The sequence below is a fragment of the Anomaloglossus baeobatrachus genome, chromosome 1 (assembly GCF_048569485.1).
Source record: "Anomaloglossus baeobatrachus isolate aAnoBae1 chromosome 1, aAnoBae1.hap1, whole genome shotgun sequence".
NCBI classification, from domain to species: domain Eukaryota; kingdom Metazoa; phylum Chordata; class Amphibia; order Anura; family Aromobatidae; genus Anomaloglossus; species Anomaloglossus baeobatrachus.
This window is the reverse complement of record NC_134353.1, coordinates 677,039,568-677,061,675: the sequence shown is the minus strand read 5'-3', so window position 1 is coordinate 677,061,675 and position 22,108 is coordinate 677,039,568. Positions and strand designations below refer to the sequence as shown.

Here is a 22,108-nt window from a genome sequence, read left to right as displayed (position 1 = left end):
TGCCCCTATAGCCCTCCAAGACCCCCCTGCCTCCACCGCCGCAACCGTCAGCCCAGAGCCTAGGGCTCCCAGCCCACCGGAATTGGCACAGTTTCTGTCCCAATCCATGGAAAAACTGTCACAGAACCTGGTGCTGGCTATGCACTGTCGTCCTCCACACCCTTCTGGCTCCCTGGACGGAACGCAGCCTGAGGATACCCCTATGGAGGATCCTTCTGAGGTAATTCGGGCACATGCTTCACTGGTTGCAGGGATCAGGAAAAGGGCACACGGCCGGGTGTCTCCCTCGGAAGCACACAGGGCAGGCTCTCCCACACGCATGCTCAACGGCTTCTGAAGAGCTGGAGGAGGGAGAATGCTGTTTGTACCAGGAGGATTCCTTGTTTTCAGCCTCCCCATATGATCAAACTGCAATAGACTCCCTTATAGCAGCAATCATCCAAACTCTGCATGTGGAGGATCCCCCATCCACTACCACTGACCATGCGGTCTCCTTTAAGAGGGCAAGGAAACCCCAAAAGGTTTTCGCTGATCACCCTGAGTTTCAAGATATACTCACAAAGCAAAGGGAGAAGCCTGACAGGCGCTTCGGTAACCGAAAACTCATGGAGTCCCGGTACCCTTTTGCCTCACCTGCCCCTAAGGGCTGGGCCGATCCGCCCTCGGTCGACCCCCCGGTCTCCCGCATGACCACAAAGACGCTCCTGTCTTTACCCGATGGTTCCTCCATCAAGGACCCGACAGACAGACAGGTGGAGCACCTCACCCGCTCTGCTTTTGAGGCTGCGGGTTCCTCCCTCTCGCCCTCCTTTGCCCCTGTGTGAGTCGCAAAGGCGATCTCGGTCTGGGCAGAATCCCTTAACACTTCGCTTGAGGAATCCCAGTTCACTCATACCTTCACAGAGGTGACAGCTCACATTGCCGATGCGGCGGAGTACCTCATGCAGGCCTCCATGGACGCTGCTACCTGCGCAGCGTTTGCCACCTCAAATACCATAGCCATCCGTAGAGCTCTCTGGCTCCGACAATGGCGAGCGGACTCTGCCTCCAAGAAGTCTCTTACGGGCCCCCCCTTTTTTTTACAGACCGATTGTTTGGTGAACGTCTGGACAAGCTCATTTCTGACGCCACGGGAGGAATGAGTACCTCCCTCCCCCAGCTGAAGTCCAGGACGTCCTTCCCCAGATGTCCACAGTCCTCGTTCCGCTCCTTTCGGAACTAATTTGGTTGGTCGACACCCCGTGCTGTCCACGCCACCAGCCGCGGACTACGCAGGGACCGACCTTCTCAGCTCTCCTCGAAACCTACTTCGTCATGGCAGCCTAGCCCGAAACAGTCCAGGACTGGGGAGACTCGGCCACGACGTTTTCCCCCCTCATGACTCCTTCGGCGCCCCGGAAGACACACTCATTGTAGAAGGTCGACTGCGGCTCTTTCAACACATCTGGGCTGCCGCCTCAGACGACAAATGGGTGCGAGACCTTGTGTCTTCCGGTTACCACATAGAATTTCGGACCCGACCCCTGAGTCGGAGTGATAATACCTGTCCCAGACGACGAGAAGTTCGGGGTTTTTTTTCCAACCTCTTTGTGGTCCACAAAAAGGATGGGTCAGTTCGACCCATCCTGGACCTCAAACACCTAAACAAGCATGTGCACGTACGGAGATTCAGAATGGAGTCCCTAAGGTCCATTATTGCATCCATGGTCGAAGGGGAATTCCTCGCATCCATAGACATCAAGGACGCGTACCTGCACATACCCATCGCCCCAGATCACCAAAAGTTCCTCCGCTTTGCAATTCAGGACTCCCACTTTCAATTCGTAGCTCTACCCTTCGGCCTTGCCACTGCACCAAGGGTCTTCACCAAAGTCATGGCGGCCGCCATGAGCGTCCTTCACGCCAGAGTAGTGGTCGTTCTCCCTTACTTGGACGACCTCCTCATCAAGGCCCCCTCCTTCCGCGACTGCTCAACCAGCGTACAGATCACTGTGGACACCCTATCCATCTTGGGGTGGCTAGTGAATCTGGACAAATCATCCCCGGTCCCATCGCGATCCATCACCTTCCTGGGCATGTCCCTGGACACCCGTCAGGGCTTGATCCTTCTCCCTCAGGACAAGGCGATCGCTCTTCAACGAGCGGTACGTTGCCTTCTACGTCCTCCGTCTCGCTCCATTCGATTCAGCATGAAAGTGCTCGGCAGGATGGTGGCAGCTATGGAACAGTACCCTTTGCTCAACTGCACCTCCGCCCACTGCAGCTAGCCCTTCTAGCGGCCTGGGACAAGAGCCCCTTCTCCCTGGACAGACTTCTTCACCTGACGCCTTCAGTCAGGTACGCACTCCGCTGGTGGCTTCGGTCCTCATCCCTATCGAAGGGGAGATCCTTTCTCCCAGTGAACTGGCTGGTCCTGACCTAGGACGCCAGCCTCCTAGGCTGGGGAGCAGTGTACCGGCACCACACTGCTCAAGGACGTTGGACGCCCCAGGAGTCTTCCCTACCCATAAACACCCTGGAACTCTGCGCGATCTTCCTCGCGCTCAGAGCGTTCTGCCCTCTGCTAGCGGGTCGTCAGATTCGAGTCCAATCGGACAATGCGACAGCTGTAGCCTATATCAATCGGCAGGGGGGCACACGCAGCAAAACGGCTTATCTCGAGGCCCACAAGATCCTCAGCTGGGCCAAATTGACAGGATCAGTGATATCAGCGGTACACATACCGGGGGTAGAGAACTGGGCAGCAGACTTTCTAAGTCGCCAAGGCCTGGCCGCCGGAGAATGGTCTCTCCACCCAGATGTGTTTCTACACATCTGCACTCGCTGGGGCACACCAGACATGGACCTAATGGCCTCAAGGTTGAATGCAAAGGTACCCGCGTTCATAGCCAGGTCACGCGACCCGAAGTCCATCGGCGCGGATGCTCTAGTCTGCTCCTGGCACCACTTCCGCCTGCCTTACATATTTCCACCTCTACTCCTGCTGCCGCGGGTGATCAGGAAGATCAAGGCAGAGGGAGTCCCGGTGATACTGATAGCACCGGACTGGCCCAGGCGCGCCTGGTACACCGAATTAGTACAAATGCTCACAGACGCACCGTGGCGCCTTCCAGACATCCCAGACTTGCTGACACAAGGGCCCATTTCCCATCAGAACTCCAGAGCCCTGAAGCTGACGGCATGGCCATTGAGACCTGGGTATTAACAAGAGCGGGATTCTCCCCCGCGGTTATTTCCACCATGATCAGCGCCCGAAAGCCTGCTTCATCCCGCATTTACCACCGTACGTGGAAAATCTTCCTTTCATAGTGCAGAGAAACTAACGTCCAGCCTATGCCTCTGGCCATCCCCAGAATTCTCGACTTTCTACAGTCTGGCTTGCAAGCGGGGTTGGCTCTCAGTTCCCTTAAAGGGCAGGTCTCGGCGCTCTCAATCTTCTACCAATGCCGCCTGGCTCAAAATCCGCAAGTCAAGACCTTCCTCCAGGGCGTTTCTCATCTAGTTCCCCCGTACAAACGGTCGCTGGACCCATGGGACCTCAACCTCGTTCCGGACGGTCTCCAGAGGTCTCCCTTTGTCTCCCTTTGAACCCCTCAAGGAATCCTCCCTTGCTCTTCTGTCCTGGAAGGTAACATTTCTGGTGGCAATTACGTCCATCAGACGGGTTTCGGAGCTAGCAGCACTCTCTTGCCGCGAGCCTTTCCTGATCTTTCACCAGGACAAGGTGGTTCTGCGCCCCCTTCCAGATTTCCTTCCAAAGGTTCTTACCCTGTTTCATTTGAACGAGGACATTGTTCTGCCTTCATTTTGTCCACACCCAGTTCATAGGGTGGAAAGGTCTCTGCATTCGTTAGACCTCGTCAGAGCTCTCAGATATTACATATCCAGGACAGCCCCCTTTAGGAAAACGGACTCTTTGTTCGTCATTCCTGAGGGGCCTAAGAAGGGACAGGCAGCTTCAAAGGCGATTCTGGCTCGCTGGATTAGCTCTGCGATCCAGGAAGTCTACCGCCTGCAACTCAAGCCCATTCCTAGTGGGCTGCGGGCTCATTCCATGCGAGTAGTTGGCGCTTCGTGGGCCATTCGGCATCAGGCTTTAGTGGAACAGGTGTGTAAGGCTGCGACGTGGTCTAGCCTACATACTTTTTCAAAGCATCACAGAGTCCATACCCAGGTTTCAACTGAGGCAAATCTGGGTAGGAAAATTCTGCAAACGGCAGTAGAGCACCTCTCTCAGTAGGCGCTCCAAGCTGTCTGGGACTGGTTCCTAGTCCTTGGGTTGTGTTGTCTTCTTTTATGTTTCCCACCCATGGACTGCTTTAGGACGTTCCATGGTCCTGTGTCCCCCAATGAGGCGTCAGAGAAAAACGGATTTTTGTTTACTCACCGTAAAATCGTTTTCTCTTAGCCATCATTGGGGGACACAGCACCCACCCTGTTGCCCTGCGGGGCCTTGGTTCTCTCAGTACCTTATTTGGTTTTGACTCTTCTTTTCTCATGTTCCTCTGTTGAGAAGTTTTTTTACTGCTTTTTTCTCCTACTGCTTGTGTACTAAAACTGAGACTGCCTGGCCCGGCCAGGGGGTGTATACTGCAGAGGAGGAGCTATGCTTTTGCAACTACTTAGTGTCCTCCTATGGATAGGCAGCATAACGCCCATAGTCCTGTGTCCCCCAATGATGGCTAAGAGAAAACGATTTTACGGTGAGTATACAAAAATCCGTTTTTTCTCTCTCGCTCAGCTAATATCTACCAATAGTTCATTGCTGTGAATAGTATTGCACCAGCTGTTTCTATAAAATTTAAGGTCTGTGTTCTGAATGAGGCTTAAAAGGTCACATTGCACTATAGTTGCTGTTTCGGAGAAATATTGCAGGGGTGTATGAATAGGGCTCTGCAGTTCAGCGAGCACCATATAGTGCAGGCGCCAGTTGTGTTATACAGCCATCACCTGCCTCTAAGAGCAGCATTTGGAGTAAGCTCAGATTGCTGGGCTTTAAGGCCCCGTCACACACAGAGATAAATCTTTGGCAGATCTGTGGTTGCAGTGAAATCATGGACATATTGTTCCATTTGTAGACAGCCACAAACCTGGCACTGATTGTCCACAATTTCACTGCAACCACAGATCTGCCAAAGATTTATCTCTGTGTGTAAAGTGGCCTTTAGTCTCTGGCAGTGGCAGTGAAGAGGGGATAGAAAGTTACATGACTGTTCTGCACCCAGTGCATCCCCCGACATGATTGTGACTTGTCAAAGGGGTGTCATGACAGTTAGGGGTTTATTGAAGGCCCTCGTCTCAACCATATTTCAATTCCCATGAAACCCTGCCTCAGCTTAATAGATGTTAAGGAAATAATCTGATCTATGAGCTGGACATTATTATTATTAGTTGAATTTGTTCTAGTATAATATTTCACCTGGCATTCTGATTGTATAAATACACCATCTTATGATCATGGCACATTACAATATGTATAAACCACATTACATTACACAATATACAGTGTGTCCACCAATATCCTGTCCACCGCCATTAACTTGAGAATGGCGGCAGCTATAGGCATAGAAGTGGTGTCTAGGTATAGTAAAGTAGCCATGCGCTACGCAATGAAACCACCTATAGCGCCACCTGGTGGAAGACAACGGAGTTAGCATTTTTATCTCGAAAATGGAACGAGATAGAGAAAAAAGTGAATTACGAAGTTGTAGGGCATTATCAATTCAATACGAATCGACACCTTGCATACAGAAATGCTATGAATAGAACGTGTAAAACTCAAAAGGCTGCGAACATGAAGCGATACCTCATGGAGACCTTCCTACAAGTCATTGGGTATGGTGGCTGCATGAAGTGGCCTCCACGCTCACCTGACCTGACCCCATTGGACTTCTTTCTGTGAGGTCACATCAAACAGCAGGTGTATGCAACCCCTCCACCAACATTGCAGGACCTACGACGACGTATCGCAGATGCTTGTGCAAATGTGTTATCTACCATATTGCACAATGTGCAGCAAGATACAGTATGCTGTCCAGATGTGCGTTGCAGCTGACGGTGGCCACTTTGAGCATCAAAGTTAAATGAGCGCCATATGTGTGACCAGCATTCAATGTTTTGGGAGGGTCATGGGTTTCACATCATAGCATTTCTGTATGCAAGGTGTCAATTCGTATTGAATTGATGATGCCCTACAACTTTGTATTTCACTTTTTTTCTCTATCTCGTTCAGTTTTCTAGATAAAAATGCTTACTCCATTGTTTTCCACCAGGTGGCGCTATAGGTGGTTTCATTGCGTAGCGCATGGCTACTTTACTATACCTAGACTCCACTTCTATGCCTATAGCTGCCGCCATTCTCAAGTTAGTAGTGGTGGACAGTATATGGGTGGACACACTGTATGTATAAATGCATCACCTTATACAGAAAACAAATATATAGGTGTTTAATACTGAAAAACAACATATCCTAGATGTATCCAGCGCCATCTTAGATATGTCTGGACATGTACATTTACATCTAAGATGGCGCTTGTGATCATTTTCACCCGATGCGGTGAGATCTTGCATGGAGCCCCAGATCGAGGGAGATTATCAGTGATCTTGTAAGTCTTCCATTTTCTTATTATTGCTCCCACAGTTGATTTCATCACACCAAGCTGCTTGTCTATTACAGATTCAGTCTTCCCAGCCTGGTGCAGGGCTACAATTTTGTTTCAGGTGTCCTTCGACAGCTCTTTGGTCTTCACCCTAGTGGAGTTTGGAGTGTGACTAATTGAGGTAGTGGACAAGTGTCTTTTATACTGATAAGTTCAATCAGGTGCCATTACTACAGGTAATGAGTGGAGGACAGAGGAGCCTCTTAAAGAAGAAGTTACAGGTCTGTGAGAGACAGAAATATTGCATGTTTTTAGATTACTAAATACTTATTTTCCACCATAATTTGCAAAAAAAATCTTGCCAAATCAGACAAGGTGATTTTCTGGATTTGTTTTCTCCTTTTGTCCCTCATAGTTGGGGCTACCTATGATGTCAATTACAGGCCTCTCTCATATTTTTTAAGTGGGAGAACTTGCACAATTGGTGGCTGACTAAATACTTTCCCCCCCCCCCCCACTGTACATTGTAAAAGTCATTTGCGGGTCACGTTGCGCTCTGACATTGGAAACCAGAGAGAGTGGCGTAGACAAGTATATTAATACACTCACACTACATTACATGCATTGCACAGACATTTAAACAATAAAAATGTTAGTGGGAGTGCTTCTTTAAAGCGTTTGGCACATCTGACTGCACCATGCCCCCTCATCAAGACCAGTGCCAACAATGCCAGCCTTGATAAATCAGGCCCAAAATACTTTAGACAGATAAGACCAAACTGGAGATATTTTGCTAGAATTCTATGCACCATGTTTGGGGAGAAACGAACACAGCCTATCTGCACACATGCATCATATCAACTGTCGAGCACAGTGGTGAAGGAGTTGTGATTTGAGTTTGTTTTGCAGCCATAGGCCTTGCGTACCATGCATTCGTTAAGGCTACTTTCACACATCCGGTTTGAGCCGTGCGGCTCAATCCGGCTGTGAAACATATGCAACGGATGCGGCGAAAATACCGCATCCTTTGCATAAGTTTTTACATGCGGCCGGTCCGTTTTTTCCGGTTGCGGAACGCTACTGAGCATGCGCAGTGGAAGAAACCGCATGCGGCGGCCGGATGCGTTTTTTTCCGCATCGCGCCGCATCCGGCATCCATAGACATGCATTGAAAATGCGCCACAGCGGCCGGATGCGGCGCAATGCGGGTTTTTTTTTGCCGGAGCAAAAAACGTTGCAGGCAACGTTCCATCCGGCCGCGGCATCGGCTAAATCTGCCGCATGCGGCAAAAACCGGAACGAACGCAAGCCCATGCGGCACAATACGGCACTAATGTAAGTCTATGAAAAAAAAAAACGCAACCGGCGGCAAAAAAACCGGTTGCGGTTTTTTTTGCAGAGTGCCGTATTGTGCCGCATTGCAGAAACCGGAGGTGTGAAATTAGCCTAAGTCTTATGTTATTCATTTGATGTCATATATATCCAATTTTAAGACCTTCTAAGGACCAGGTGTGTTTTTTATAATTTTCCGATACGTAAGACCATATAATTCAAAGAGGGTGTCCTTAGTTATTCTCATGACTGTCAGTGTCCATTATAGGTATATAAAAACCACATTATATTTGTTTTTTTAGTTGATTCTTGCATTTCATACACCCTACATATTGTATTGTATTTTTGTATTTAGAATACCAAGTTCCACAAGAAGAAGTTCAAGTATTTCCCACAGCCTCAGTGAGGAAGCCCAGGTTAACCAGTCTTGTGTTTCAGAAGGGGAATCTTTAGATAAAGAGAAAAGAAATGTGGAACCTGCCACATCAAAGGTGGATGTTTCACATCTGTCAGCAGAGAGTGTGAACGCTAAAAATAACAACACAACTTCAGACTCCATGTTTCTGGGACCTATGACACACATTCCCATACAATGCTCATCTCCCTATACAACTTCAAATCTGCCTAATATTGTTGGTGACGATGAAAAGATAAAAACCAAAGGGAGCAGCAGCTCAGAAGATGTTTTCATGGACAGCAATTCCAAGAACTCCTCTCCAATGACTTCTGAAGACCAAATAAAGCTTTTTGTGTCCCACGGTGACCATGAAAATAACAGTGAACATTTGTCTACAATGAGTTTTTCTACTTGCTTTTCTACAAGTGAGTTAGAGAAAAGCAGTCCTGAGGAATCTGTCTCCTCCACTCTGGAGGACAACCAGGTCATTGTGAACAACTCCGTTTCAGAAAAGAAAGATGACTCGTTAACCATGGAAGAGACTTCTGGAGACCACCTTAGAGTTATGACTGCTCAGGACAGCATGGAGATGTTTGACATTACTGATGGTGACACACAAGATTATGTGAGAGATGCTGAAACATCCAGGTTGACTCAACAGTCCTACGAGAGCACAGACGCAGAAAGCAGCCAGTGTGCTAAATCTTGTGACATCACAGATTGGACATTGACGTTGAACCCGAATCCACCAAGAGGTAGCTCAAAACTTGTTCAGATGGTCTTATATGTCCATAACGTAAAAGGATTAGTGTTGTCCCTTATAGCAGAAAGTGATTTCAGATACTTCAAGGAGAATATTCAAGATGTGGTGAGTATGAAGTATTTCTCTCAGCCATTAACAGTGAGCACTGTAGTAGCATTTTGTGCATATATGTGCATTGTTATCAGACGTTTTCCTGCTACCAGAATACAGATGCAGATACGTTTTCAATATAGAATATGTGGTTGTAATGCAAACTACAAAAAGCCCCTGACAAATGACTGCCAAAAATTACAAGGATCTGTGTTGTCATGTCTTATAACCTTTCCCTGTCACTGAATAATGACTTTCACTACACAGTAGAGATATAATACTGGTGGATTTGACTCTGTAAGTTACAGTTTACCAGGTTCACTCTAACATTTCAGTTTTCTCTCATCCTTTAGTACGACAGCACATTGGCTTCTCTCAATGGTTTAGAAGTGCATTTGAAAGAGACTTTGCCCGTCGACAATAATAATGTATCAAAGAGCGCGTACAGCTTTACCCACTATGACTCTATCCAGAACACTCTTACTGGTACGTGAGGCTTTCTTTCATCTACATTCACACTGAGATTTTTTGAGGAGTTAAAAATGAGTATCACAAACTGAAACCACTTCAGGAAACACTACTGTTTTGGGCTATGTACACACAGAGTATTTTTGCTTAGTTTTCAGACCAGACATTACGTTTTTGAGGAGGATTTAGAGCGTTTTCCTGCTCAGTTTATGCTCGAAAAACTCATTGAGCACATTGTCTATGAGAAGGAGGAGGAGTTTTTGTTCCTGAAGAGGTTTTGGAAGAGGTTTTTTCTATATCGTTCCTATGGGAGACTCAGACATTGGGTGTATAGCTTCTGCCTCCGGAGGACACACAAAGTACTACACTAAAAAGTGTAGCTCCTCCCTCTGAGCATATACACCCCCTGGATAACCAGATCTAGCCAGTTCATTGCTTTGTGTTCAGGAGGCATACATCCACACATGCATTCTCATCTGATTTTTCATTTTGGAAAGTTTTTGAAGAAAAGCGGGTCCAAACCTGGACTCCCGGCATGTCCCTTCTCACCCCACTGTGTCGGCGGTGTTGTTAAGGTTGATTCCAGGGCTGGAGCCTTACATGCCACGCTCCTTCACCATCCCTCGGGCTCTGGCTTGAAGTGGGAGCCAGCACGGTTCTCCTTGCTTTGCAGGAGGCCGGTCTCCATCCGCAGCCCTTCAGGATCCTGCTGGACGGAGCACTCATCCCCAGGGACTTGAAACCCTGCGTCTCAGCAAGCTAAGTATCTGAGACGTTTATATTCGGGGGGTCCCTTGTACTTTATTGTTGGGGAGAGTGTGCTGTGTAACTGTTCTGACATTTCCGGCCAGTTCTCTCGTTGTCACCTGAGAACCGCGCCGATGGGGCCTGCGCGCCGGCCGCATCGCTTAAATTTAGGCCCCGGCTTCGCCGGAGGCCTAGTTTTGATTTCACTGCCCTTGCATGTCAATCATGCAGAGGGACAGTGCGGCTCCGCCCAGCGGCCGTTCGGCACAGGGGAGGGACACTCCTCTCTGAGTACATGTCCCCTCCCCTGTAAATCTCCTTGGCCCTCCAGATCCCGCTCTCAGAGCAGGTCCCGCCCCCTCTCCTCGCTCCGGCGCCATTTTATCAGCGTTTCTCTCTGCGATCTGCGCTGGCTGCAGCATCCCTGCTAAGCTGTCTGGGGGTCCGGGCTGTGGGATCTGGAGGGCACACAAACTGTCTGGTAAGCCACAACCTCCGGGTGTGGACCTGCTTATATACTCTCTGGGGGTCATTCTGGCTCAGAGCCCCCACTTCAGCAGCATGTCTCACACGAGGAGCAAGGCTGCAAGGCTGTACTCAATATGCACTGCATGTAAGCTCGTGCTGCCTGAACCGAGCACATATCCACATTGTGATGCCTGCTCTAACCTGACAATGCCTCAGCCTGGAATCGCACCCACAGTGGTCCCTCCGGTTGCTCCGGCTCCGGTGGCTGAACCCCCGGCTTGGGTAGAATCCTTCTCTAGGTCAATCTCCCAGTCTTTTGCCGACTCCATGGGACAGCTGTCCCGGACTTTGCTGAACATGCATCAGCCCCCTTCTCAGGGCGCCTCTGCTGCTAGGGCTCTCTCAGCGGAGCTCACAGAGGATTCTTCATCTGGTCCCAGACCCCGTCCTCCTAAGAGGAGACGCAGGGCTCCCTCTCCTTCCTCGTCCCGCGGCTCTGATTCAAGAGCTGACTCGCAGGACGAGGAGGATGCCGTTACTGGGGGCTCGGAGGCTACCTCCATGTGCCCCATTGATCTGTCCGAAAGTGACTCAGATGTTAGTGATTTGATTGCGTCCATTAATTCTGTACTGGACCTCAATCCGCCAGTATCAGAGGAGCAACCCTCTCTGGCAGAAAAGCACCAGTTTACCTTGCCTAAGAGGACAAGGAGTGTGTTCTTTAACCACTCCAGTTTTCAGGCCACTGTGACCAAGCCTAGGGCCTGTCCTGACAAACGCTTCCCAAAGCGTGGTTCTGATGACCGTTTTCCCTTTCCACCTGAGGTGGTCAAGGAGTGGGCTCATTCACCAAAGGTAGACCCTCCGGTGTCTAGACTCTCAGCCCGGACAGTTGTATCAGTGGCTGATGGCACCTCTCTTAAGGATTCCTTTGACCGCCAGGTTGACCTTCTGGCCAAATCTGTATATGAGGCGGCAGGGGCCTCGTTCTCCCCATCTTTTGCAGCAGTGTGGGCTCTCAAAGCCATCTCTGCTTCTCTAGAGGAGATGCATTCCCTCACCAGGGAATCTATGCCCGAAATGGTTGCCTTAACTTCCCAAGCTTCAGCTTTTTCATCCTATGCCATGTCTGCCATGCTGGAGGCTTCTCACCGCACTGCGGTGGCTTCGGCTAATTCCCTCGCTATCCGCAGGATCTTGTGGCTTCGAGAGTGGAAGGCAGATGCTTCTTCAAAGAAGTACCTTGCTGGGCTCCCTTTTGCTGGATCCAGGCTATTCGGTGAACAACTGGATGAAATTATTAAGGAAGCTACTGGCGGGAAGAGTACTTTCATGCCACAAACTAAAACCAGGAAACCTGCCCAGGGTAGGAACCAGTCGAGATTTCGTTCCTTTCGTTCCTCCAACTGGTCATCCTCTAATCCCTCGGCCTCGTCCACTAACTCAGCCAAGGACCAAAAACCCAACTGGCGCACGAAGCCGCGTCCTCAGAAGACCGCAGGAGCTGCTGCCACTAAGGCAGCCTCCTCTTGACTATCTGGCCGCGCCAGCAACGTCCTTGGTCGGTGGCAGGCTCTCCCACTTTGGCGACGTGTGGTTTCAACACGTCTCCGATCAGTGGGTGCGGGATATCATCTCCCACGGCTACAGGATAGAATTCTCTTCCAGCCCGCCAAACAGATTTTTTCTGTCAACTCCCCCCTGCTCCAAGGCCGCCGCCTTCTCTCAGGCCGTGGCATCCTTGCAGGCCAACGGAGTAATTGTACCGGTTCCCGCCCGGGAACGGTTCAGAGGTTTCTACTCAAATCTCTTCCTAGTCCCCAAAAAGGACGGTTCCTTCCGGCCCATCCTGGATCTCAAGCTTCTCAACAAGCATGTTCAGGTGCGGCATTTTCGCATGGCGTCTCTGCGATCAGTCATTGCCTCAATGACCCAAGGAGATTTCCTGGCATCCATCGACATCAGAGATGCCTATCTGCATGTGCCAATTGCAGTTTCACACCAGCGTTGGCTACGTTTTGCAATCGGAGAGGAACATTTCCAATTCGTGGCTCTCCCCTTCGGGTTAGCCACAGCCCCTCGAGTCTTCACCAAGGTCATGGCAGCAGTGGTTGCGGTTCTGCACCTCCAGGGGTTGGCAGTGATTCCTTACCTGGACGACCTTCTAGTCAAGGCTTCATCCAGCGCAGACTGTCAGCGAAGTGTCTCGCTCACTCTCGTCACTCTAGTCCAATTTGGGTGGCTTGTCAATCTGCCCAAATCTACTCTGACTCCGACCCAGAGGCTCACGTACCTAGGGATGCAATTCGAGACTCTGCCGGCACTTGTGAAGCTGCCCTTAGTCTAACAGCAGTCCCTCCATCTGGCGGTGCGCTCTCTGCTGAGGCCCCGCCGTCATTTCATCAGGCACCTAATGCAGGTGCTGGGTCAGATGGCGTCAATGGAGGCGGTTCCCTTTGCCCAGTTCCATCTGCGTCCTCTGCAGCTGGACATTCTCCGCTGTTGGGACAAGCGGACTTCCTCCTTGCACAGGTTAGTGGCTCTGTCGCCACAGACCAGGGGCTCCCTTCAGTGGTGGCTTCGGCCCCTCTCTCTGTCTCAGGGACGCTCCTTCCTGGCCCCGTCCTGGGTGATCCTCACCATGGATGCCATTCTATCCGGCTGGGGAGCGGTATATCTCCACCACAGAGCGCAGGGCACTTGGACTCCGTCCGAATCAGCCCTCTCGATCAATGTGCTGGAAACCAGAGCTGTGCTTCTAGCTCTCTTAGCCTTTCACCACCTGTTGGCGGGCAAGCACATCCGAGTCCAGTCAGACAACGCGACAGCGGTTGCCTACATCAATCACCAAGGCGGGACACGCAGCCGCCTGGCAATGTTGGAGGTTCAACGCATCCTTCAGTGGACGGAGGACTTAAAGTCCACCATATCTGCAGTCCACATCCCAGGCGTGGAAAACTGGGAAGCAGATTATCTCAGCCGTCAAACCGTGGACAGTGGCGAGTGGTCCCTGCATCCAGCAGTGTTTCGGTCAATCTGCCGCAAGTGGGGCACTCCGGAAGTGGATCTAATGGCATCTCGGCACAACAACAAGGTTCCGGTTTACGTGGCTCGCTCCCACGATCCTCAGGCCTTTGCAGTGGACGCTCTGGTTCAAGATTGGTCCCAGTTTCGTCTGTCCTACGTGTTTCCCCCTCTAGCTCTCTTGCCCAGAGTCCTGCGCAAGATCAGAATGGAGGGCCGTCGGGTCATCCTCATTGCTCCGGACTGGCCCAGGCGAGCTTGGTACCCAGACCTGCTCCATCTGTCCGTAGAGGTGCCGTGGCATCTTCCGGACCGTCCAGACCTTCTCTCACAAGGTCCGTTTTTCCGCCAGAATTCTGCGGCTCTCAGATTGACGGCGTGGCTCTTGAGTCCTGGATCCTGACGACTTCTGGTATTCCTCCTGAAGTCATCTCCACTATGACTCTGGCTCGGAAGTCTTCCTCGGCCAAAATCTATCACAGGACCTGGAGAATTTTCCTGTCCTGGTGTCGCTCTTCCGGCCATGCTCCTTGGCCTTTTTCCTTGCCGACCCTTCTGTCCTTTCTACAGTCCGGTCTGCAGCTAGGACTATCCCTCCATTCCCTCAAGGGACAAGTCTCGGCTCTGTCAGTGTTGTTCCAGCGGCATATCGCCCGGCTGGCTCAGGTGCGCACCTTCATGCAGGGCGCGTCTCACATCATTCCGCCTTACCGGCGGCCCTTGGATCCCTGGGACCTCAATCTGGTCCTCACGGCCTTGCAGAAACCCCCCTTTGAGCCTCTTAGGGAGATTTCTTTGTCTCGTCTTTCACAGAAAGTGGTCTTTCTAGTGGCCATAACTTCCCTCAAGAGAGTCTCTGATTTGGCTGCGCTCTCTTCGGAGTCACCTTTTTTGTTTTTTTATCAAGACAAGGTGGTTCTCCGTCCGACTCCGGACTTTCTCCCTAAGGTGGTTTCTCCTTTCCACCTTAACCAGGACATTTCCCTGCCTTCCTTTTGTCCGGCTCCTGTTCATCGCTTTGAAAAAGCGTTGCATACTCTGGATCTGGTGCGAGCGCTCCGGATCTATGTGTCTCACACCGCTGTTCTTAGGCGGTGCACCTCTCTTTTTGTGCTAACCACAGGTCGGCGTAAGGGCCTCTCGGCTTCTAAGCCGACCTTAGCTCGTTGGATTAGGTCAGCCATTTCCGATGCCTACCAGTGTACTCAGGTGCCTCCCCCGCCGGGGATCAAGGCACACTCGACCAGAGCTGTCGGTGCCTCTTGGGCTTTCAGGCACCAGGCTACGGCTCAGCAGGTCTGTCAGGCTGCCACTTGGATTAGTCTGCATACCTTTTCAAAGCACTACCAAGTGCATGCTCATGCTTCGGCAGATGCGAGCTTGGGCAGACGCATCCTTCAGGCGGCTGTCGCCCATTTGTGAAGTTAGGTTCCGCCTACTTCTCAGTTTTCTGTTTATTCCCACCCATGGACTGCTTTGAGACGTCCCAATGTCTGGGTCTCCCATAGGAACGATAAAGAAAAAGAGAATTTTGTTTACTTACCGTAAATTCTTTTTCTTATAGTTCCGTATTGGGAGACCCAGCACCCTCCCTGTTGCCTGTTGGCAGTTTCTTGTTCCGCGTGTTATCACCGGCTGTTGTTGTAGACAGAGGCTCCGGTTGTTCCGGTTCTTGCTCTATCTCTACTTGTGGGTGGCTATTCTCCTTCAGCTTTTGCACTAAACTGGCTAGATCTGGTTGTCCAGGGGGTGTATATGCTCAGAGGGAGGAGCTACACTTTTTAGTGTAGTACTTTGTGTGTCCTCCAGAGGCAGAAGCTATACACCCAATGTCTGGGTCTCCCAATACGGAACTATAAGAAAAAGAATTTACGGTAAGTAAACAAAATTCTCTTTTTTTCTTGAAGCACTTTTTGTTTGGACAGTGTCTAAATTGGTCAAGCTTCCCTTCAAGACCTGCTGCTTCAAAGAAGTGACTTGGACTTTGTTTACCCCTTGGAGTTTTTCAAAACATCTTCAGGAAAAATAAAAGTTCTAAAACATTCTTCATATGAACAACATAGTGGATTTTATCAAAATTAATTAGAAGTGTCTTCCAAGAGTTTTAAAACCGTTTTTCCAGGAGTATTTTGAAGAGTTTTTCCTCTAAAAACTCCTAAAAAAACAAAACAAAAAAAGCAAACTCCCCTTGAACTTACCCTAATACATTTTTTACATAGTAAAATTCATTAATAGATGATTGAATGATTGAATTTTTTTCTCAGAGTGTGGGGATTATAGAAATTCTATAGTGTGTGTGTGTGTGTGTGTGTGTGTGTGTGTGTGTGTGTGTGTGTATATACATATATATTCATACTTTCATTACTACTTTGCACACTCTTGGCATTCTCTTGATGAGCTTCAAGAGATAGTCACCGGAAATGGTTTTCCAACAGTCTTGAAGGAGTTCCCAGAGATGCTTAGCACTTGTTGGCCCTTTTTCCTTCACTCTGCGGTCCAGCTCACCCCCAAACCATCTCGATTGGGTTCAGGTCTGGTGACTGTGGAGACCAGGTCAACTGGCATAGCACCCCATCACTCTCCTTCTCAGTCAATAGCCCTTACACAGCCTGGAGGTGTGTTTGAGGTCATTGTCCTGTTGAAAAATAAATGATGGTCCAACTAAATGCAAACCGGATGGAATAGCATGCCGCTGCAAGATGCTGTGGTAGGCATGCTAGTTCTGTATGCCTTCAATTTTGAATAAATCCCCAACAGTGTCAGCAGTAAAGCACCATCACACCTCCTCCTCCATGCTTCACGGTGGGAACCAGGCATGTAGAGTCCATCCGTTCACCTTTTCTATAAAGACACGGTGGTTGGATCCAAAGATCTCAAATTTGGACTCATCAGACCAAAGCACAGATTTCCACTGGTCTAATGTCCATTCCTTGTGCTCTTTAGCCCAAACAAGTCTCTTCTGCTTGTTGCCTGTCCTTAGCAGTGGTTTCCTAGCAGCTTATTTTACCATGAAGGCCTGCTGCACAAAGTCTCCTCTTAACAGTTGTTCTAGAGATAAGAAGGTGTGTCCAAACTTTTGGTCTGTACTATATATATATATATATATATATATATATATATATATATATATATATATATATATATATATATATATACAATTTATATATGACATTGCACCTACTAAACTACTCAACCTCTGAGGCATTTAAGAGCACCGTCTATAAGTATGGCTGCTGGTATAGTCTTGCCATTCACTAATTCTCTAGTTTTACTTTTATTAACCGTTAATCATTTAATAGTATTACGTACAAGAATTCTCATTGAGTCTTCTCTACAGCCAATCTGTCATCCGCTTCAAGCACAAGTGACCGCCAGTTCCTCAGAGCTGCCAACCTAATCCACTCCGACTTTAGCATATACCCATCCTTACAGGAGGTGACTGTGAGGTAAGAATACTGGGATTGACTTATTATTTTTATTACTAATTTTATTTATATTGCACCAACATATTTGGCATTCCTTTACAATTGAGGGGTACATGTACATGTACAAGAAAGACAAAGTTCAACAGTTACAAGAGGAATGAAAGCCCTGGTTGCAATCCTACCGCCATCGCAGAATCATCCAGTTGGCTGAAGAAGGCCAAGTTCACTGCATGCACGATGTGTTGATTTCTGTGGGCTAAATGCAAAGGTCTCTCGAACCCTCTCCACTGCTTCACCTGTAACACTCGGTCATCCAGCACTTTTACATTTACACAAGCATTCTATGTTCTTAAATTGTCGATACCACCACAGAATGCTGTAGTGAGCGGGTGGATCACTGTCATACTGTCTTCAGAACGCTCGCTGCATGGTAACAATTGATTTACACTTTTCATACTCTAAAACACAAGGCACTTTATCTTGCATAGTCGCCATTTTGGGATCTGATTCCGCCTCGTCACTTGGTGAGTCACAAGTGAATATGCTTGCACGAATTACAAACTCTGAGATGTGACCTTTCGATACGTTATACAAACGGGTGAAATTTATATCTTTGCACTAATATGAATGCATTTTTGCTGCTTTTTTTTTTTTCCTTGTTTGCTAATGAATTCAATGGGTGGAAGGGCTGAAAAAAACTCTGGAAAAATCGCCCAAAAATTTACGTGTTGCAGATTTTTTTCTGCAACAAATCTGCAAGGGGAAAAAACAAAAAAGGACCTGCATACAGCACTTTAAAAATCTCCGACTTATCATAAAAAGAACCATGTGCCCATAGCCTTAAGGGGTGGGCTGCTTTATGATTATTTTCAGAAATGTGCTGGACATAGCTTTATAAACCATTTGGTAATCTATTGTTTTTAGAAGATCTGTACCAATATAACTCTTTATAAAATGCAGCCCCCTTGTTTAGTGCAGTCTTATTCATGGACTGCATGGTGTTCTGATTCTAAACATGGCAGCTAATGGTGGGGATGTGAGCAGACATCAGCAGATACTGTGAATAGAAAAGTGACGTGTGCAGTGTTTTTCAATGGAAATTGGTAATTGACATGTTTTGTATCATATTCCCCCACCGGACATTGTGTTTAGGACCAGAGCTCCATGCAGTCTGTGTACAAGTTTATACTAAATGAGGGACCAACCCCTTTAAGTCCATTTCCAGTCCTTTAGACAGTCCAACCATAGTCCAAAGCTGGCCATAAACAGTTTTAGTAGGGCAGCTAAAGATGACCACAGTGTAATGTATTTTTTTGTTTTTAAAACAAACTATCATGATGTCCATTGTTAATTGATGCCACAAATTGCCATGTAGGTAATATTATCTTCTTCTGAAAAATCATTACAGGAATGCGTCTTCATCGATCTATGGCTGCCAAAGTGCTGTCCATGAGACCTACTTCCAGCAACTCGCTCCTTTATTTAGGAACTCCGGAGCCCCAGACCCACAGGACACTGCCTTCATGCTACACAGCAAAGCCAAGCAGAAGTTACTAAAACATGGACTCAACTTGCTGTAGCACCTTACACCATGGGATTGCTGCGATGGGACCTGCACAAAAATGTCTTCTTCAGCCAAAGACTGAATAAAAATGTAGTTCATGGACCAAACTACGTATCAGACGCTGAGAAAACGAAGAACAAGAGGCGATCAAAATAGGTCCAAATATATTTTTTATTAATAAAAGGTGCGGACAGGTGAAGGGAGTCAAACCCGGTATACATCACTGCAGTTAACATATGCAACAATTATGCAAAACATTATCCAATGTCAAGATTGTGAATATATATGCACAGTCAAGTAATCCAATCTGCACTAGATAAAAAGAATTTAAGTATATCTAAAAAAGGGGGGAGTATTCAATGTCCCTTAATGATATACAAAGCTCAATTATCCACGAATGCACACAGGGGGAGTTAGGATTTATATGTGGACCACAAAAATTGCTCCAGAAACAAACCGTGGAGCACATTTCAATCCGTGGACAGTCACACAAAATATCCATCAATTACCCATAGAGTGCACAGAGAATAGGAGATATACGGGGTATGAGCGTTGTCTTTAAATAAATAGGCAGAAAAGATGCTTGCTGACCGGCAAAACAGGACTTATATATTTACCTGAGATAATAGTAGCTGCAGTGGACTGCGCCCAATATCTCTTAAGGTCCAGTCACACTAAGCAACTTACCAGCGATCCCAACAACGATAGGGATCGCTGGTAAGTTGCTAGGAGGTTGCTGGTGAGATGTCACACTGCGACGCTCCAGCGATCCCACCAGCAACCTGACCTGGCAGGGATCGCTGGAGCGTCGCTACACGAGTTTCTGGTGAGCTCACCAGCAACCAGTGACCAGCCACACGTGCACAGAGCAGGGAGCAGCGCACACTGAGCGCTGGCTCCTTGCTCTCCTAGTACAGCACACATCGGGTTAATTACCCGATGTGTGCTGCAGCTAAATGTGCACAGAGCAGGGAGCCAGCGCACAATGCTTAGCGCTGGCTCCCTGCTCTCCTGGCTACAGCACACATCGGGTTAATTAACCCGATGTGTCCTGCAGCTACACGTGCACAGAGCAGGAGCCGGCACTGAGGCTGGTATCAAAGGTAAATATCGGGTAACCAAGGACAGGGCTTCTTGGTTACCCAATGTTTACTGTGGTTACCAGCCTCCGCAGAAGCCGGCTCCTGCTCACTGCACATTTAGTTGTTGCTGTCTTGCTGTCACACACAGCGATCTGTGCTTCACAGCGGGACAGCAACAACTAAAAAATGGCCCAGGACATTCAGCAACAACCAACGACCTCACAGCAGGGGCCAGGTTGTTGCTGGATGTCACACACAGCAACATCGCTAGCAACGTCACAAAAGTTGTTCATTAGCAGCGATGTTGCTAGCGATGTTGCTTAGTGTGACGGGGCCTTTAGTGATATACAAAGTTCAAAATTCAATTATCCTCACATGCACACAAGAGGAATCAGGGACTATATGTAATGAGAAAACCACATAAGTTGCTCCAGGCTCAGATCATGAGCACGTTATAATCCGTGGGCATTGTCACATAAAACATCCATCAATTACCCATAGGGTGCACAGAGGATAAGATAAACGGGATATGAGCATTGTCCAGAAGTAAATAGCAGAAAACAGGTGCTTGCTAACCGGCAATTCAAGACATACAAATTTACCTGAGATAATATTAGCTGCAGTGGACTGCGCCCAATGCGCATTTCGGTGTTAACCTTCGTCAGGGGGCGTGAACTAACACAGGGGAAGTGAGGTAATTATAGGCCACCACTCTCACCGATTGGGCAGCAACATGACGCACATGAGACCGGCCGACCGGAAGTCCCGCCTCACAGACGCGTCATGGATACACGAGCGCCGGGTAAACCCGGCGTCCAAGTAACCATAGAGACGCAGCTGGGAGCGCGAGAATCCCTGACAGGCCACGCATGCGTACACTACAACAATACGGTGAGAGAAAAGAATGCAAAGATTTGGTTTATCTGTACGGCCAATTGCCTGAAAAGAGGAGATACGCTACATACATGAATTATAAGGCAATTATGTAATATATATCATAAATACACATTCCCAGTATTGTAACAGGTTGCATTAATAAAAGTACAAATAAATAATCCAACATATATAGAAACAGTTGTCTCATAATATAACTTCTACCATTGTGAAACAGGCTGTCACACAGGGCCACAAGCAATATAATTCAAATTGTATAAACCGTAAAATGCTTATACCAAAACCATCAGGAACACTCCAGACAGAGTGGTAAAAAGGCATATACGAATAATACCATAGATCGTGTGATCATGTATAGCAGCCCGTGACAATACAGTCTCTCATATAGAAAAAATACAAATCGATGGTCCAACAACCATTTCAAACAAAATAGTGGATAACATCTTTATAGTAAGATATAAATACATACAGCAACCTGCCACAGTACAATACTACTACATTAATTACTAATTGTAAAATAAACAGTGTACAAGGATTATTCAAATAACACAATATCAATCGTTGTGAAGATCATCATGTATGTATAGCCCGAAGGATAATTCGTAGTATCCATCTTCAATATCAGCATTATATAGTGTGAGACTGTGACCGGGGTTATCTATGACGGCCGGTATGTCTCGCCCAGGTTGTGCTCACTCCATGATAGAAAGTAAATCCACTATAGGGTTAATGCTGTTTCCCTACAGGCTTAAGGAAGGGTTAAAAGGAAACAGGAACGAGGGCAGGTGTGCCGGGTGTGGGGGAAGTGACCAGAACTTCCTGAACTCTCTGCTGGAGAGGCACATGTATTTTGTTATGGACTTTTTTTTGTTTGGACATTAAAACCGTGTGCTGTGAACCTTGATGCCTGGATCCCGTGTCTTCTGCTGCGCAGCCGACCGCGCTACCTCACATATGGTGGAGAATCGGCGGGCATGACAGCCGGTGAGGTGTAGCATCCATCCCTGGTGACCCAGCTGCGCATGTCCTGGATTCGAGCGGCTATACTACAGCCCAAACCCGGCGACGCCATGGAGGACATACTAAAGCATTTGGCTCAGGCTAATGCACAGCAGCAACAGACCAATGCACACCTGCTCCAATCCTTGCAAGTGCAGGAAAAAAAACTCCAAGAACAGTTGGATCAGGCCAATGCACGTCAGCAGCAATCCTTGCAAGTGCAGGTCAAAATGCACCAAGAACAGATGGAGCAGGC

The 22,108-nt window shown here is 48.3% G+C and overlaps 1 protein-coding gene across 2 annotated transcripts in view; it reads left to right on the top strand.

Annotated features, from left to right (window-relative positions):
• The window catches only part of HPS4 (HPS4 biogenesis of lysosomal organelles complex 3 subunit 2), a 63,863-nt gene extending 42,112 nt beyond the window's left edge, over positions 1-21,751 (top strand). For both annotated transcript variants that reach the window (XM_075320064.1, XM_075320065.1), the window contains exons 11-14: positions 8,287-9,196; positions 9,535-9,667; positions 17,226-17,334; positions 18,722-21,751. In XM_075320064.1, the coding sequence (XP_075176179.1) occupies positions 8,287-9,196; positions 9,535-9,667; positions 17,226-17,334; positions 18,722-18,893 (1,324 nt within the window). In that variant the 3' untranslated portion in view covers positions 18,894-21,751. The remainder of the gene's footprint in view (positions 1-8,286; positions 9,197-9,534; positions 9,668-17,225; positions 17,335-18,721) is intronic.
• Positions 21,752-22,108: the final 357 nt, after the last annotated feature.